The sequence below is a fragment of the Lactuca saligna genome, chromosome 7, assembly GCF_052625555.1.
Source record: "Lactuca saligna cultivar CGN05327 chromosome 7, ASM5262555v1, whole genome shotgun sequence".
NCBI lineage: Eukaryota > Viridiplantae > Streptophyta > Magnoliopsida > Asterales > Asteraceae > Lactuca > Lactuca saligna.
In genome coordinates this window covers 56,020,841-56,037,001 of record NC_136423.1, presented here as the reverse complement: position 1 = coordinate 56,037,001, position 16,161 = coordinate 56,020,841, and the positions used below count along the sequence as shown (strand labels likewise).

The window sequence follows — 16,161 nt, the reverse complement described above, 5'->3', positions numbered from 1 at the left end:
CACATACCGGAAACCAGGTGCTACATAATCCTTTAGATTTGAAATGAAGCATAATATTCTCTCCCTTAATTATAGCAAAACAACTATACAACCCTTACAACTTTGCAAAGTATGACTCTTGTTTTCTATAATTAATATTGCCAACTATGCAATACGTGCCTTAATAATCATAACATTTATGCTCCCACTATCATGATGATTATTATAAAACATAACACTTATGCTCCTACTAGCTTCGACATGTATTCATAAACATCTTAACTTTCAGAAAAACAGTACTTATTGAATTTCTTAAGTTCATGTTTCTAATACTTAGTGCTTTGATAATCTTTTATCAAGACTTCTTGAACTTATACACCTTTGCCTTCGATAGTTCATATGTGTGTCTAAACAATTAAGACTAATTGCCAAACCTCATAATTCAAATTATGGAAAGGGATGCCGTAACCATGATCGAATTCGAGAATGCAATTTTACAATCACTATCTTTTAAAATCTTTCTTAGTGAAAGCATTTCCTCACAATCATTTTCATGAATGAGGAAATCTTATGATACTTAGATTTAAATGGTGTATTTGTTCCTATCCATGTGAATTTGTTAAAAACCAAAGTTTACGACAAATTCAAACTCATATGGATCGAACTTTCTTAATCTTGATTTCTTGCCTTATGGTAGCACAACTGCCCACCACGTCTTCCAAGTAGTTAAGCAGTTCACATTTTCCTATCAATGTACTTTCCATTGATCAAGGTCCTTGCCTTTTATGCATTCAAATGAGAACTCATAGGACTCACATGCATAATTAACTCAATTGGATTGGCACAGAAACAAAATAATGTCTTCACGATGGGTTGTAAACCTCAACTCGTGTGCTAGTGATAATCGATAAGGTTTATTTGATTTGTTCTGGAAACTTTTCAAGACTATTAAGACTCACACTGACTCCTTGACATATACGATTCTCTTATCAAAACATTTCTTGACAAACAAATATTCAAGAGTTAGTGTAGCTTTTATCAAAACACTTCATAATTTTGGTCTTAGTTGTTCTTTGTCTTATCCAAGACATCACAACTTTCCACAATTGATGAATGTTATAAACCTTCTTAATACTATTCACTCAATGTCACAATCTTGACTTTAAGACTTGTTTTGGAACGAAGTATGATTGACTTCTTGATTTGACCATTTCTCCAATCTTTGATTCCTCTTCTTAAACATGCAATTGTACTAAGACTCACTTAGAGGATCAATTGAGATATGGTTCTTAATCATTAAGACCTATCATAAAGCATAAAAGGTACTCTCCCTTCTTCTTAGAATGGAGAAACTTTTATCTTTCTGCCTACTTGATTCTTGTTATTCGTTCTACTATTGATCTAAACCCTTTAATCAATTCAGAATCACACTTAATCTTGTAAGTGTAATCATATTTACTAAGCCTTTAGTAAATCATGACAAATATCTTTGTTACTCTTATGGTGAACTTGATCAACACACAACTTTGTGTACTCGATCTCCTAGCCCTTCACTTGACACTTTGTCAACAAATTTGTCTAATTTCCAAATATGAAATTTCTCATTCATCATGCAATCAAGTTGCGTGATTCTAAATTTCAGTCCAATTGAAACTTTGGGCGATGAGAAACTCTCCATATTTGGTAAATTCTCGACATTCCCATAAATAACATAACTAAGAATCATATCCATTCGTTGTAGAAATATGCAAACATCAATTTTCATAACGATTTCATTGCAAGGATGTAACAAATAAATAAATAAGTCAAACAAAATTTATTTTATTTATAAAAGCAGCGGAAAAACATTTGTCCTTACAATGCAAAATCTATTGAAAACTATGTAAAAAGAAAATTTCTAACAACTCTATCATAACTATCTAAGCTCAAAATCCAATCTTCAAGTCCATGAGATCGAGATCCATCTCTTGTGATTAGATTCATCTTTCTCTCTTATCAAGCTTCCTTTCTTTTCACCGATCCTTCAAAACATTCAAATGCAATCTTATCACATCATGTATTAAGAATCAATGAATAGGAACTTAATGGAGTTAGATAGTGGATTCTTACCTAAAGTGTAGTCATACTTTTGACTCTCCCATCTCTTAGATCTCTTAGGTAAATAGGGCAACTTCGTCTCCAATGCCCCTTCTCTTGGCAATAAAAGCAAATTAACTCTTTTGGAACAACACATGGAACTACTTCAGACATCGCCTTTCTCTTATGATCAAACTTTTCGATCATTGCATGTCTTTCATTGCCATTGTCTATATCCATAGAGGTCTTGAAGGCAGATTCACCAATCAACTTTGCTTTTCTATTGCGCCAAACCATTGTTGATTCAGCAGCAATAAGCATGTAGGTGAGATCTATAAGTGTCACGTCGTGGTTCATCATATAGTACTCTCTTACGAACTCACTATACGAGTTAGGAAGTGACTGAAGAACCCAATCAACAGCCATCGCTTCACCGACAACGGATCCCATCATTCTTAATCTATCAATGTGTGACTTCATCCCTAAGACGTGTGCACACACCGACTTGCCCTCTTTATGTTTACTTGCCAAAAGGGCTTGAGTGATATTGAACCTTTCAATTTTACAATCTTGTGGGTTAGGGAGAATAATTGGAGGAGGAGGAGGAAGTGAAGCATGATTTCTTGTTCCTCGATCGAATCGTGGAATATCATCTTCATGTGGAATGCTTGTTCCACGGGATTTGAGAAGACCATAGTTATCGAACTTTGACATCGGGAGAAAAACGAATTCAAGTCAGTTGATTTATTGAGTCCTTGGTAAATCACCCAAATGAAATTCCAAGGCTAGGACCCAACACAATATCCTACAACTTGGAGAGGGATGTCGTAACCCAAATTGCAGAACATTTGAAGGTAAGTGAATGACGATTCACTAGTTTCCACCATAAAAACGAAAAAGAAATTTAAGTTTTAAATCTATGAAAACTCCTAGATCCTTTGAGATTCATTGAACATTTCAATGGCATGTTTAAATCTCGATATGCCCCTCTAGTTTGTAACTGGGATGCCGAGGATCACAAAGCGGGTGTGAATAACCATGCAAACTACATGGTGCCCCCACATGTTACAATCACCTATTCGATGTGCCGGTAAACCACACACGCTTCACCGAACTATGACAAACATTGAGTCACCCTTTGCTACCTTTGCTTAGAACCATTTAGTGTGCCGGTAAACCACACACACTCCACTAACGTCTTCGCAAGGGCACAAAGTGTAATTTCATGGAATTGCATCAATTCACTTTTGTCTAAGTAACTAAGATTGGGAATTTGAAAACATTTAGTTACTTTGTATTTCATTATACTTATAATGGAAGGTTTCGTCCTATCCTACCCGTTCGGTTAACGACCCTCCACTAGTCAAGAGTGCGGTGGGTAAGAGTGGATACCCATTCAATCGCCATTTTATAGGCAATTTCCTTAAACACCCCTTATAGACCAGCTTCGTGAATGAGGCCTACTAACGGTAAAACTGACTTTTACTCATACATATATATAATGTTAGACTTTTAATGGTATATATAGTATAGGGTGTATTTTATACTTTTAAAATACTATATGGTTAACTTTAACAATTACACTTTTAATTCAATTAAATGGTTAACCTAAACCTTTATGGATTTATTAAATCTCTTTTAATTATACTCCTTAATTAATTAATAAAACCATAAGGGTGTGATTTGAACTTTTCAAAACATTACTAGGGTTTTAGAATTTAACATTTCTAATTAAACTTTTAATCAACTTTTAAATTCCAAAACTTGAGGGCAAATTTTGAAACCTTTTTCAAAACATTAGGGTTTTAACTATTTAAATTTCAAAACTCCAAAACTTTTGGGTTCAAATTTAAACTATAAAACCTAAAGGGGAAAATATGAAACCTTTCATAACAACAAGGATCAAATAACAAATAATTTTAAATTAACATTTAATCACATAATTATCCATATTTGATTTATTTAATGATTTCTTGCAAAACAATTTATCAATTTACTCAAAATAATTAATCAATTATCTTATAAGGAAACAATTATCTTGTTAATTGATAATTATCTTTAATTAGATCAAGAATATAGTCATATATATCATAAAATCGGATTTATATTGATCTAACATGATAAGGTAACTATCCATATGCAAAAACAGCAAGAAATCCCGAGATAAGCATTATCTGACGAGTTGACTCGTCGAGTCAGGCATGGACTCGTCGAGTCTGCATGGATTCGGCGAGTTCAGCCATGGACTCGGCGAGTCCAGCCTCCACAATCCAAAAAATCGAATTTTTCGGTTATACAAAGCATCAATACAATTGAAACCAAGCTAGGCTCTGATACCACTGATGGGTTTTGGTCATAAGACATCCTATGTGCTCATACAAACCCTAATGCTTGGATCTAGGTTTCTCTATTGTACATGCTTTGAATCCAAGACTATAAACCCTAATTCTAGCATGCAAGTAATCATATTAACATGTAATCAGGTTTAAGATCATACCTTGATTGTTATGTAGCAATAACAATCCTAATTCTCCTTGAATTGACTTTGGAAGGCTTAGAGTCACAAGTGTCACTCCTCTAATGGTTCACAAACACCAAAAGCAAGAGGATGAAGAGGAGAGAGGTTGGAGGCTGCCAAAAACGTGTGTAAACCCTTACAAGAAGCTTGGCCACGTTTTTGAGCCTTAAGGGGTCTTTATATAGTTGGGCTATTAGGGTTATCTAACAAGGAAACCCTAATTTGGATGCTTAAGCCCTAAGCAACCCATAGACTCCTTTTATTAAGCCCTTGGACGATTTCATTATGGGCTTCCCCATAGAATTCGTCCAACCCTTGATACAAGGCAATCCATGGCCCAAATTATAATTATCTTATAATTACAATTCCAGTCCCTTAAGTTTAATTAATCTCTTTTAGTCACAAAACTAATTACCAATTAATTATTGACTAATATTAATTAAACAATATGATTTCTCCTTTAATATATTATTCCCATAATATATTAATAAATCATATTTAATCCTTACTCTCCATAAATCATCCTATCAAGTTGCTTTGGTGAAGGCAACCCAAAAGGACCATGCATCATCGGGTCAAGTACATACCAAAATAGTTATGGACTTAGACACTAATCCAACAATTATCTTGTATTTTGGCAAGGATATTCCTTAAGAAACAATAAAATTCGTATTTTATAGGTTTAAAACGAATATGGTAATTATCCTTAAGCAAAACAACAACAAAATCCGAAAATCCCTCTGTCTGACGCTCCGACTCGCCGAGTCAGGTCGAACAGAAGGCCAGAAAACAATTTTCAGCTACATAATGCATCAATACAATAGAAACCAATCTAGTCTCTGATACCACTGACGGGTTTTGATCAAAAGAACATCCTATGTGCTCATACAAACCCTAATGCTTGGATTTAGGTTTCTCTATCGTACATGCAATTTATCCAAAACTATAAACCCTAATTCTAGCATATGGAAATCGATATTAACATAATAATGGGTTCAAGATATTACCTTGATTGTTATGTAGCAATAACAATCACAATTCCTTCTTGTAATGACTTTAGAAACCTTAGAGTCACAAATGTCACTCCTCTAATGGTTCACAAACACCAAGAGCAAGAGGATAAAGAGGAGAAGAGAAGGAGGCTGCCCAAAATCATCCAAAACCCTAGAGAACCAGTTCCTTCCGTTTTTGGGGCTTAATGGTTCTATATATAGGGAGGCTATTAGGGTTATCTAACAAGGAAACCCTAATTTGGATGCTTAAGCCCTAAGCAACCCATGGACTCCTTTCCTTAAGGCCTTGGACGATTTCTTATGGGTTCCCCCGTAGAATTCGTCCAACCTTACAATACAAGGTAATCCATAGCCCAATTGCAATTATCTTATAATTACAATTCCAGTCCCTTAAGTTTAATTAATCTCTTTTAGCCACAAACTTAATTCTTATTAATTCTTGACTAATATTAATTAAACAATATGATTTCTCCTTTAATATATTATTCCCATAATATATTAATAAATCATAATTAATCATTTCTCTTCATAATTCATCCAATCAAGTTGCTTTGGTGAAGGCAACCCAAAAGGACCATGCACCATCGGATCAAGTACATACCAAAATAGTTATGGACTTAGACACTAATCCAACAGTCTCCCACTTGGATAAGTCTAATAACTATTCTGCGTATGACTTCAGATCCTGATCTGCAATTGTAGCTTTCCAAAGCCGCTATCAACTCTGATCCTATCAGATATGCGTGTCCTTTAGATAAGGGATCATATATTCCTCCATTCTAGATATCGTATAAGACATGATTTCTAATCATTCTCTCTGTACCATTTCTCGACTTCCGATTTATGATGACTGACTAATTTAAACAAATCAAATTAGCCCTAGCCCGGCTGAGCATTTACGTTTGGGCCCAAAGATATCGCTTTTATCCTACTTTGGATAAAAGGAATGGATAAACTCTGACTCAATGCTGCTTGCACTCACTTACTGAATTACATGCAATAATATGTTTTATGACACCAAGTTACTGGTGCGTTTACATATTATCAACGTGCAACCGATTTGCAAGATACAACTCACACATCTCGGTTTCAAGAATATAAGATGTTATCGTCTCACCAATCACTCGTGATAAAATCCATGAAGTGATCAAAGTGAGCGTGGGTTTAATCCAATGCTTAAATCATATTCATAAGCACTCATGAACATTGCAGCAACCATTTGCTTATGTCTAATACTATTTTAGACAATCCACACACCAATTCATGACAGTCTTCATTCATACCTACTTCCAACATATGAACAACTGTGGCCCGTTTGAATAATTTGACTGTTCTTAACCAATTAAATTATTCAGGAAGTCAAAACATGCAAAGTGAAACACAAGAATAATACTAATCCCATATGGCCTCAAACCTTTGAGTATAAATAAAACACCTTTTATTTATCACCATATCGATTACTCATTATTTGTTGTTTCGGGTAATCAACTTCTTACTTGAATTACAACACTTGTCCCATGCTCTCAGCATGCACACAATGTTTACCTATGGTTCTTACTTTTGTGAAATAGATCAAATGAACACATTTCCAATCATACTCATTTCACAATTCAAAATCCCTTTTCATAAGTGAAAGAATATCAAATTCTTGCCACTTAACGAATATGTTAGATTCTAATATTTTATGCAATGATCCTTTCGTAATGTCATAGCACAAAGGTCGCAAAGACTATTGCTAACGATATTAAAAAGTCCTCTATTGTAGATTGTTACAATGCAATTCCTTAGATATGATGTATCTCACTCAAAGTACATTCCTTTGAACATCCTTTGCATAAAAGTTTCTAATCTAGACATAGATTTTCAATATTCAATTCCCAATATGGACACGTTTCCATATTTTCCACATGACAACTCATTCTTAATAGAATCTTATCTATTCATAACAATGTTGATATGGTCCATTCAATACTATACTTCCAACTACTCACAAGCGACAAATCCTCGACGAACTTTGGATTGTCCTTTGATAGTTGTTTAATTATCTTAGTCAAAACTGATTCTTGTCCTTCTTCCCTCTAAATGCGCTAGACCTTTGGAAAATTTTAGAATGATCAAATATTATAGCATTTGCAATCGATCCTATACCAAAGCGTATGGGACACAACTATGGACTTGGGTCATTACATTGACTTGAAATATTGGGTTGTTACAACAACTATGGACTTAGTGTTGGGTTATGTATACTACAACATCCTATGGTGCACATACAACCATATATGTCTTGGATCTATGTTTTCTCTAATTATACGTGTAATGGTATTTCCAAAGCATTAAGCCTATAACTAGCATGCAATTGACATAAACAATATGAAATACTAGTTAGGATTACATACCTTTTATGTAGCTTGAAACCTTGTTGTATTTGGCATTAAGAGCTTAGCACCAAAAGTATGAATGTCTCAAATAGCTCACAACTCACCTAGGAAAAAGGTGGCTCTTGAGAGAGAATGTTCATGCACCAAAAACACCTCATGAACTCCAAGAATATATGTCTAGTTGTTTTTTGGCTAAGGAGTACATATTTATATGTTGAATTCCAAAGGTTATATGTATAACCCAAATCCATACCCATGGGTATTATGATCCATGGTTTATGTGGCCCAACTCTTTATGTGTCCATACATAAACTTGGTACAACATAGATCATAAGCCCAACACATATAAATATAACTAATTACCATAATTAGTCCTCATAGATTTAATTAGTCTCTTTTTATCACTAAATTAATTCCAAATTAACTCTTGATCAATACTAATTAAAACATATGATTTCATATTAATATATTAGAACTTATAATATATTAATAAATCATATATAGCCTTCTCTTAAGAGTCCATCCTAACAAATTGTCCTGGTGTTATGCAACCCAAATGGACCATGCTACTCTCGGGTCGAGTACATACCAATAATTGTTATGGTATTAGACATCCAATCCAACAGTCTTCCATTTGGATAAGTCTATAACTACTATTGCAAGTACGACTTCAAAATCCCAACTATCAAGCGTAGCTCTTAACAGCCGCTGTCGAACTCTGACCTAGTCAATGACGCGTCCATTAGATAAGGGATCATATATTCCTCCATTCTACAGGATATCATATGGACTGAGACATGTATTAAAATCATTATCTCTGTCTATATGTTGTTTCCCGGTTTCTGATTTATAACGACTGACTAATTGAACAAATCAAATTAGTTCAGCCTCGGCCGAACACTTAGTGATGTCATCACTAAATCATCGAGGGGCCCATAGATATCGCTTTTATCCACATGGGGTAAAAGCAATGGATAAACTTCAACTCATATGCTTGCTCTATTTACTCATCAAATCACACACGACAATGTGGTTTATAACACCAAGTTACTAGTGCGTTTTCACATTATCAATGTGCAACTGACTTGTAAACTACAACTCATATCTCTCTGTTTGAAGAATATAAGATATTATTGTCTCATGATCACTCGTGATAAAATCCATGAATTGATTCAAATGAGCGTGAGTTTAGTCCAATACTCGAATCTTATTCCAGGAGCACTCATGAATACTCCAGCTATTTCTAAAACACCTAGACAAACTACAAACCCATTCATGACAGTCTTGCCTCAATACCTACTTCTAACGTATGATCGACTGTGGATGGTTTGAATAACCTATTTATTCGTGAAGTCAAAACATGCAAAGTGAAACACAATAATAATACTAATCCTATATGTCCCCAAAAATTTTGAGTGCCATATTGATTACTCATTATTCCTTGTATAAGGTTTCGAATAATCAACTTTATACTTGGATTAAAACAATAGTTATGCCATGCTCCAAGCATGCACACTATATTTACCTATGGTAATTTCTTTGTGAAATAGATCAATTGACAACATTTCAATGATGCTTATTTTACAATTCCAAATCCTTATCGTAAATGTAAGAATACCAAAATCTTGCCATTTACTATAATCTGTCAGACTCTAAACTTATATGCAATGTTCTTCTTGTAATGACTATGCACAAAAGTCACAAAGACTCGGCAACAGACACTACAAAGTATTCCAATGGAGAGCAATTCCATGGAAACGATGTCTCACATTCAAAGTACATTCATTTGAACATCTTTCTTGCATTAAGTTTTTTAATCCTACACAGATTTAATGAATAACTTCCACCTATGGAAATCTTTCCATATCCCTATTTTGACTATCACTTATGAATAAAAGTTGCCTCTTTTCAGAATATGTCAATATGATCCTTCCAAAATTTACACTAACTGTTCATGAGTAACCAATCTTTGGTAAACCTCATATTGTCCTCGACAATTGCTTGATTGTGATGTTCTCGTCTAAATGTTCGCTCTTTGGTGGGTTATTTGTTTAATTGACTATCCAATCATTGACTACGTATGACTTTATGAATCGTACGAAAGACCAGGATCTGGCTCCTACCTACTGATATGAAAGATTGTGGTTGGATCACACCAATTATATGTAAGATTAGGGTTTGCCCCTGACAATGGAGTAAGGGTTGGGCCCATATACTCCCTTTAGTTGGGCCCGTTATGTATGATATATGTATGTGGATAGGTAATAGTATGAAAGACCATGGCTGTTTCCATGACAATTGAGTCTAAGCTAGGCCTGTATATCCCTAGGGATGGGCCCACCATATATGTATATGGACATAAGACCTGAATGTTTGGATATATAGCTGAGATCTTGTATGGGTGCATTATATGTATGACAGAGTATATGGTATATTAGGGGAATCACTAAACTTTATGATTGCAGTTGTGGATTAAACATTTTCTAGGTCGCATGTGAGAAGAGCTCCGCGAAACTGTCCACACACATCAAAGATGCTTGTTTTCGCAATTTTGTAAACTTAACTATGATATTGTATGCTTTTAATCAAATGAATATTACTTGATGGTTTTTGAAACAAAGGTATTTGGTTATTATAACTTAAAGTTGAAAAATCTCTTTGTAATTTTTGGGACGTTACAATAACCAAACAATATTACATTAAACTAGAAAATAACTAAATAATAAAGAATGCTACTATACGTACCCTTTCACTCTCATAAAAGCTCAAACATGGGAGAGAGAAGGGTACATACAAACTCAAACACTCACATGAGGGGCGCCGGGGGGTCAATAAGTAATCTGGGGTATGTATAAAGTTAGCCAACAATAAAACATACATACACATCAAAATTAAAATTATTTACCCGACTTGCTTTTGTGGATGCCATGGTTATTGCTTAAAATCTTTTACGTAAAAGAAAAATAGAACACGTCTCAAATTTTTGATGCAACAACAAACATAGTTTTAAAGGTTTGAAATGTAGGGTTTTAATTATAAGCGTATATGATATGTATATATAATGGTGATCGATTATTACTTAAGGAAAATTTCTCTATAGCATTGATTTACTTGAAGATCAAGATACCAATTCCATTTATTAATCCTTCTTGCGGATCAAGATACCGATTCACTTAAGATAATGTTTATCTAAAGCATCCCAATCAACATCTCAACAATTTAAGGAAAGTTCACATCGATTCTCAAGTGTTCTTCAAGAACGTCGAGAAATTTCTTGATAGTGGCTCGAAATACCAAATGCCAATTACCTTCAAACCACATAACCGATACTAGGTGTAATATATAATCAGTTCTATTTTAGGAACGGTTTCATTTCGAGATCAAAATATGATACTAAACGCTCACCCCTAGCTTTAATTACATAACCCGACACATAATAATTCTAAATGATAGAAGTTAAACTCTAAAGTTCAAATAAAAAAAAAAATAGTGATCAAAGTTGCAATTTTATAATACTATAGGGGCACTTGCTGTGTTAAAAGAAAACGAGCATCACACCATCAAATTTATAGGGTTTTTAGCTATCATCTTTTCTCTCCCCGCTCTCTCTCACTTCCGGCAGGAGAGAGAAAGCTCCTTACCAATCTCTCTCTTCCTATTTATCCTAAAAAAACCCTATCTTTCTTACATCAAGATTAAATATCTTGATTCTATAGATTCAGCGTTATTAGTCAATCGCTGTTTTGCCCTTTAATTGATTAGACACTGTTCGATTTGAGAAAAACAGAGAGAAAATTCAAGGTATGCAGGCTGATCAAACGGTAATAAGCTTGAGACCTGGAGGTGGAAATCGGGGAAGAACCATTGGCCCTCGTTTTGATTCCTCGGCTTTCGGTTCATTAGATCACCCAATCCTTCGTCCTCATGGCGGTGCTGGCACTCCTTCTCTCGCCGCCTTCAAGGTCGTTACCTAACTTTTTCACCCTAAATGGATCTAGGGTTTATATATTAAGCGTTTTTTGATTATATTCTATTGAGTTAAGTCCTTTATATTGATACTTGTATTCGTCAATCATCATTATTGTTTGGAACGTTTATTTTAGTTTATATAACCCCTACCCGAAACTCAAACTCAACTTCCATGGCTTATACTGTTGTCTGTTTATATACGTATGCATGTAGGTGATATTAGAATATATTTTTCTATGGGTTTTGATCTTTGATTCTAAAGACTTTAGCTTTCCCTAACCTTTTCCTCTTCTTGAGCTTGAAGCATAAGGTTGAGACTTGAGAGACATTTAGGTTTACTAAAAACCATTGTTATATCCCCTGATTAATGTTCATTAAAGAATGTTATGGTTGTATGAAATTATTGAGGTAAACTTAGAGATGTCCTAATTCTTGGCAGGATGAATAAGTTCTTTCTTCTGTAAATTTGCAGTGCTTATTATCATATAATTGTTGTAATGATGAAGAAAAGGCTCAGCTTTTATGCGTGAATGCTCTTTTATTACTATAATACTATCATTTAATGTTATATTCGATTATCATTTCCTTCGATCCATCTCTTTTTGGAAAAGTTTTTTTTACATTCTCTCAATATTTCTTGTTTTAGACTGGTGATTCCCGCTTTGAAGCCCATGAACGCGTACGTTATACAAGAGACCAATTGTTGCAACTTAGGGAGGTAATGTAATAATGTTGGTGATACTTTTGTTTATTTATTTATCATAAAATTTACCAAAGCCTTTTATTATATTGACTTGTTATATATATGTATGTATCATTTAATATATTGACATTTGTTTTGAGTAGGTTGTAAATGTCCCTGAGGAGATTCTTAAAGTCAAAAAAGAAGTTGACACCGAGTTTTTTGGTGAGGATCAAAGCTGGATCAATACCAATACTAATACCAATACCAAAGCAGAAGGAAATGTAAGTAACAACTTTTTCTTTTTCTCTCACCCAAAAAGGTAAAGTGCAAAAGACGAAAATGCCCTTCTCATTTATTTATTTTTCTGCAGCCTCAGGCACGTTACTCAGAGCCTGATAATCGTGACTGGCGTGGACGTTCCGGTTCTACCCCTGTGGACAACAGGCAACAGGAAACACATCAGTATAATCGACATGATCAATCAAGATCACAGATATCTTCTAACCAAGGGGTAAATTTACAATTTTGGTCCCTCGGTTTATCACTTTATTACGGTTTTGGTCCATGAATTGTTAGCTGTAAACTTTTTAAAATGACCCTTTTGCCCTTGGACCAAATCTTGAAAGATAGTATATCACGATTCACAAGGAGCAAACCCATGGAGCCTTGGTTATATTTTCGTAAATGACCATTTTACCCTTGCGAATTTTGAAACAGAGTGGTCCAACTCCTGCTCTTATCAAAGCCGAGGTGCCATGGTCAGCTCGGCGGGGGACACTTTCTGACAAGGATCGCGTCTTGAAGACAGTAAAAGGGTAAAAATTAAAATACCATTTTTAACCTTCATGTTTCAGATAGTAAATTACAAAATAGTCCCTGTGTGTTCTTAACTTCTTATTTCCACTGTTTCATTCCAAAACCGAAACCTTTTTATAACTTCGGTCCTTATTTTAATGTTTCAGTTTTGGACTAAACAACGGTAAAAAAAAATCAGAAAAACAGGGACCATTTTCGTAAAAGATTGAAAACTTGTGTTCCATTTGTGTTAACAACTTTATTTTTCTCAGTATCTTGAACAAGCTGACACCTGAGAAATTCGACCTTCTCAAAGGCCAACTCATCGATTCCGGGATCACAACAGCTGATATTCTAAAGGTCCATTTATTATTTTTTTTAATCATTCAACTTTTTTTTCAGAAATTGAGAATTTAAAATAATAATGGTATTAGTGTTTTTGATGATACAGGGTGTGATTTCCTTGATATTTGATAAAGCTGTTCTTGAGCCAACATTTTGTCCCATGTATGCACAACTGTGTTCAGATCTTAATGTGAAGCTGCCTCCTTTTCCATCTGATGAGCCTGATGGAAAAGAGATCACATTCAAGAGAGTTTTATTGAATAATTGTCAGGAGGCTTTTGAAGGTGCTGATAAATTAAGAGAAGAAATAAGACAAATGAATGCCCCTGAACAAGAATCTGAACGTAGAGATAAAGAAAGAATTGTCAAAATCCGTACCCTTGGAAACATAAGGCTGATTGGTGAGCTTTTGAAACAGAAAATGGTTCCCGAAAGAATTGTTCATCACATCGTCCAGGTTTGTTGAGTAAATTACGTTTTTGCCCCTTTGAGTAATTTATCAACGACATTCCTTGTTGATGAAAACAGGAACTTTTAGGACCTGATAATAAAACGTGTCCAGATGAAGAAAACGTTGAAGCAATATGTCAGTTTTTTCAAACAATAGGGAAACAGTTAGATGAAAGCCCAAAATCAAGGCGAATTAATGACACTTATTTCACTAGACTTAAAGAGCTCTCAACAAACCCACAACTCCCTTCACGTATGCGTTTTATGGTTCGTGATATTCTCGATCTCCGATCCAACAAGTGGGTCCCACGTCGCGAAGAAGTAATTCTAATTCCCCTTTTTTCCTTTCCTTTTTTTTTTTTTTTCTTTTCGGTTTCTGTGTTTTAATTTTATTATTTTATTTAATATTTTAATCCAAACTGGTTCTTAGGTGAAAGCCAAAACCATCACGGAAATCCACAATGAAGCCGAGAAGAACATGCGACTCCGCCCAGGTTCCACCGCCAGTATCCGAAACAACCGAGTACAAGGCAGTGGTGGCGGTGTTGGCGGGTTTCCGATGAACCGCCCTGGCGCTGGCGGCATGATGCCTGGAATGCCCGGAACGCGACTGCCCGGCCTGCCCGATAACGACAACTGGGAAGTCCCGAGGTCACGGTCGATGCCTCGAAATCAAACCACTCAACCGCCAGTCACTGGAAAAACACCAACACCGTCGGTCAACCCAAGATTTCTCCCTCAAGGTAGCGGCGGTTTCATTGGCGGCAAAAGTAGCGCGTTACTGCAAGGTAGTGGTGTTGCTGCTGCCACCACCGTGTCCACCGCCGCCGCCACCGCCCCGGTGGAGTCTTCTCCGGTGGCGGTGAAACCGGTAGTAGCGAAGAATTTAGATGAATTGAAGAGAAAAACGGTTTCGCTTCTTGAAGAATATTTTAGTGTTCGGATGCTTGATGAAGCTTTACAGTGTGTGGAGGAGCTAAAGTCGCCGGAATACCACCCGGAGTTTGTGAAGGAAGCGGTTTCACTTGCTTTGGAGAAAAGTCCACCGTGTGTTGAACCGGTTGCTAAGCTTCTTGACTATTTGTATTCCAAGAAGGTTCTGGTCAAACATGATTTGACCGCCGGGTGTGTTGGATACGCGATGTTGTTGGATGATATCGCGATTGATTTGCCGAAAGCGCCGGGTGGTTTCGGGGAGGTTTTGGGCCACCTGGTGGTGGCGGGTGGTGTAGATTTTAAGGTGGTGGAGGAGGTTTTGAAGAAGATGGAGGATGCGTACTTTCGGAAGGCGGTTTTTGGTGGGGTGATGAGGGTTGTGGGGTTGGGGAGTGAACAGGCGGATGGTGTTGCTGCGTGTGAGAGGTTGTTTTGAGTGTGTTGTTTGTGGGTTTATGTAGGTGGTGGTAATGGGTGGCAGGTGGTGGTGGTGGTGGGTTTTTGGGGAGGTGTATATTTTGATTTTTTATTTGGGATTTTATTGATAGCACTGTGTGTTTGGAAATGAGATAGGTGAAGTGAATGTCGCCATGAATTTTGAAACTTGTTTTGTAACGTTAAGTTAGTTTATTATTTTGGACCTTTCACCTTTATTGTTTTGTGTTTTAATGTCAGATTTGGTCTCTTAAAAAAAGAAATTTTTAATTTTTGTTTTGGTACCTTGACGGTTTACTGAAAAATGGAATGGAGCTCAATTTTTTTTTTTTTTTTCTGGGGTGATTTACATACAACGAGCTAGTAGATTTTTTTTTTCTAAGAATAACATGAGATTTTTATTTATAACTATAAATTACCTTTTATTCATTTAGTTTTTAAACATATTGTGTTCGATTTAGGAATAACTTAAACGAGTTAAGATAACTTGATAATATCATGATACGTTTAATTGTCATGTCAATCTATTTATTTTTGTGTCTTATTCGTATTAAGTTGATGGGTTTGAACAGTGTAAATATG

The 16,161-nt window shown here is 35.4% G+C and overlaps 1 protein-coding gene across 2 annotated transcripts; it reads left to right on the top strand.

Annotated features, from left to right (window-relative positions):
* Positions 1-11,540: 11,540 nt before the first annotated feature.
* On the top strand, positions 11,541-15,797 carry LOC145004263 (eukaryotic translation initiation factor-like). 2 transcript variants are annotated; one of them, XM_078963155.1, is made up of 9 exons: positions 11,541-11,926; positions 12,580-12,651; positions 12,780-12,899; positions 12,995-13,129; positions 13,336-13,433; positions 13,686-13,773; positions 13,865-14,215; positions 14,287-14,529; positions 14,639-15,797. In XM_078963155.1, exons 1-9 carry the CDS (start codon positions 11,768-11,770, stop codon positions 15,578-15,580), a joined length of 2,208 nt encoding a protein of 735 aa, XP_078819281.1. In that variant the 5' UTR covers positions 11,541-11,767; the 3' UTR covers positions 15,581-15,797. The 2 variants fall into 2 exon arrangements, with proteins under 2 accessions (XP_078819281.1, XP_078819280.1); XM_078963154.1 differs by having other exon boundaries at positions 12,989-13,129.
* The last annotated feature ends 364 nt before the right edge of the window (positions 15,798-16,161 follow it).

Coding starts and splice junctions, on each gene's coding strand:
- LOC145004263 (XM_078963154.1), top strand. CDS start 11,768: ATGCAGGCTGATCAAACGGTAATAAGCTTGAGACCTGGAGGTGGAAAT. Junction 13,130..13,335: donor AGATATCTTCTAACCAAGGG/GTAAATTTACAA, acceptor ATTTTGAAACAG/AGTGGTCCAACTCCTGCTCT. Junction 14,530..14,638: donor GGGTCCCACGTCGCGAAGAA/GTAATTCTAATT, acceptor ACTGGTTCTTAG/GTGAAAGCCAAAACCATCAC.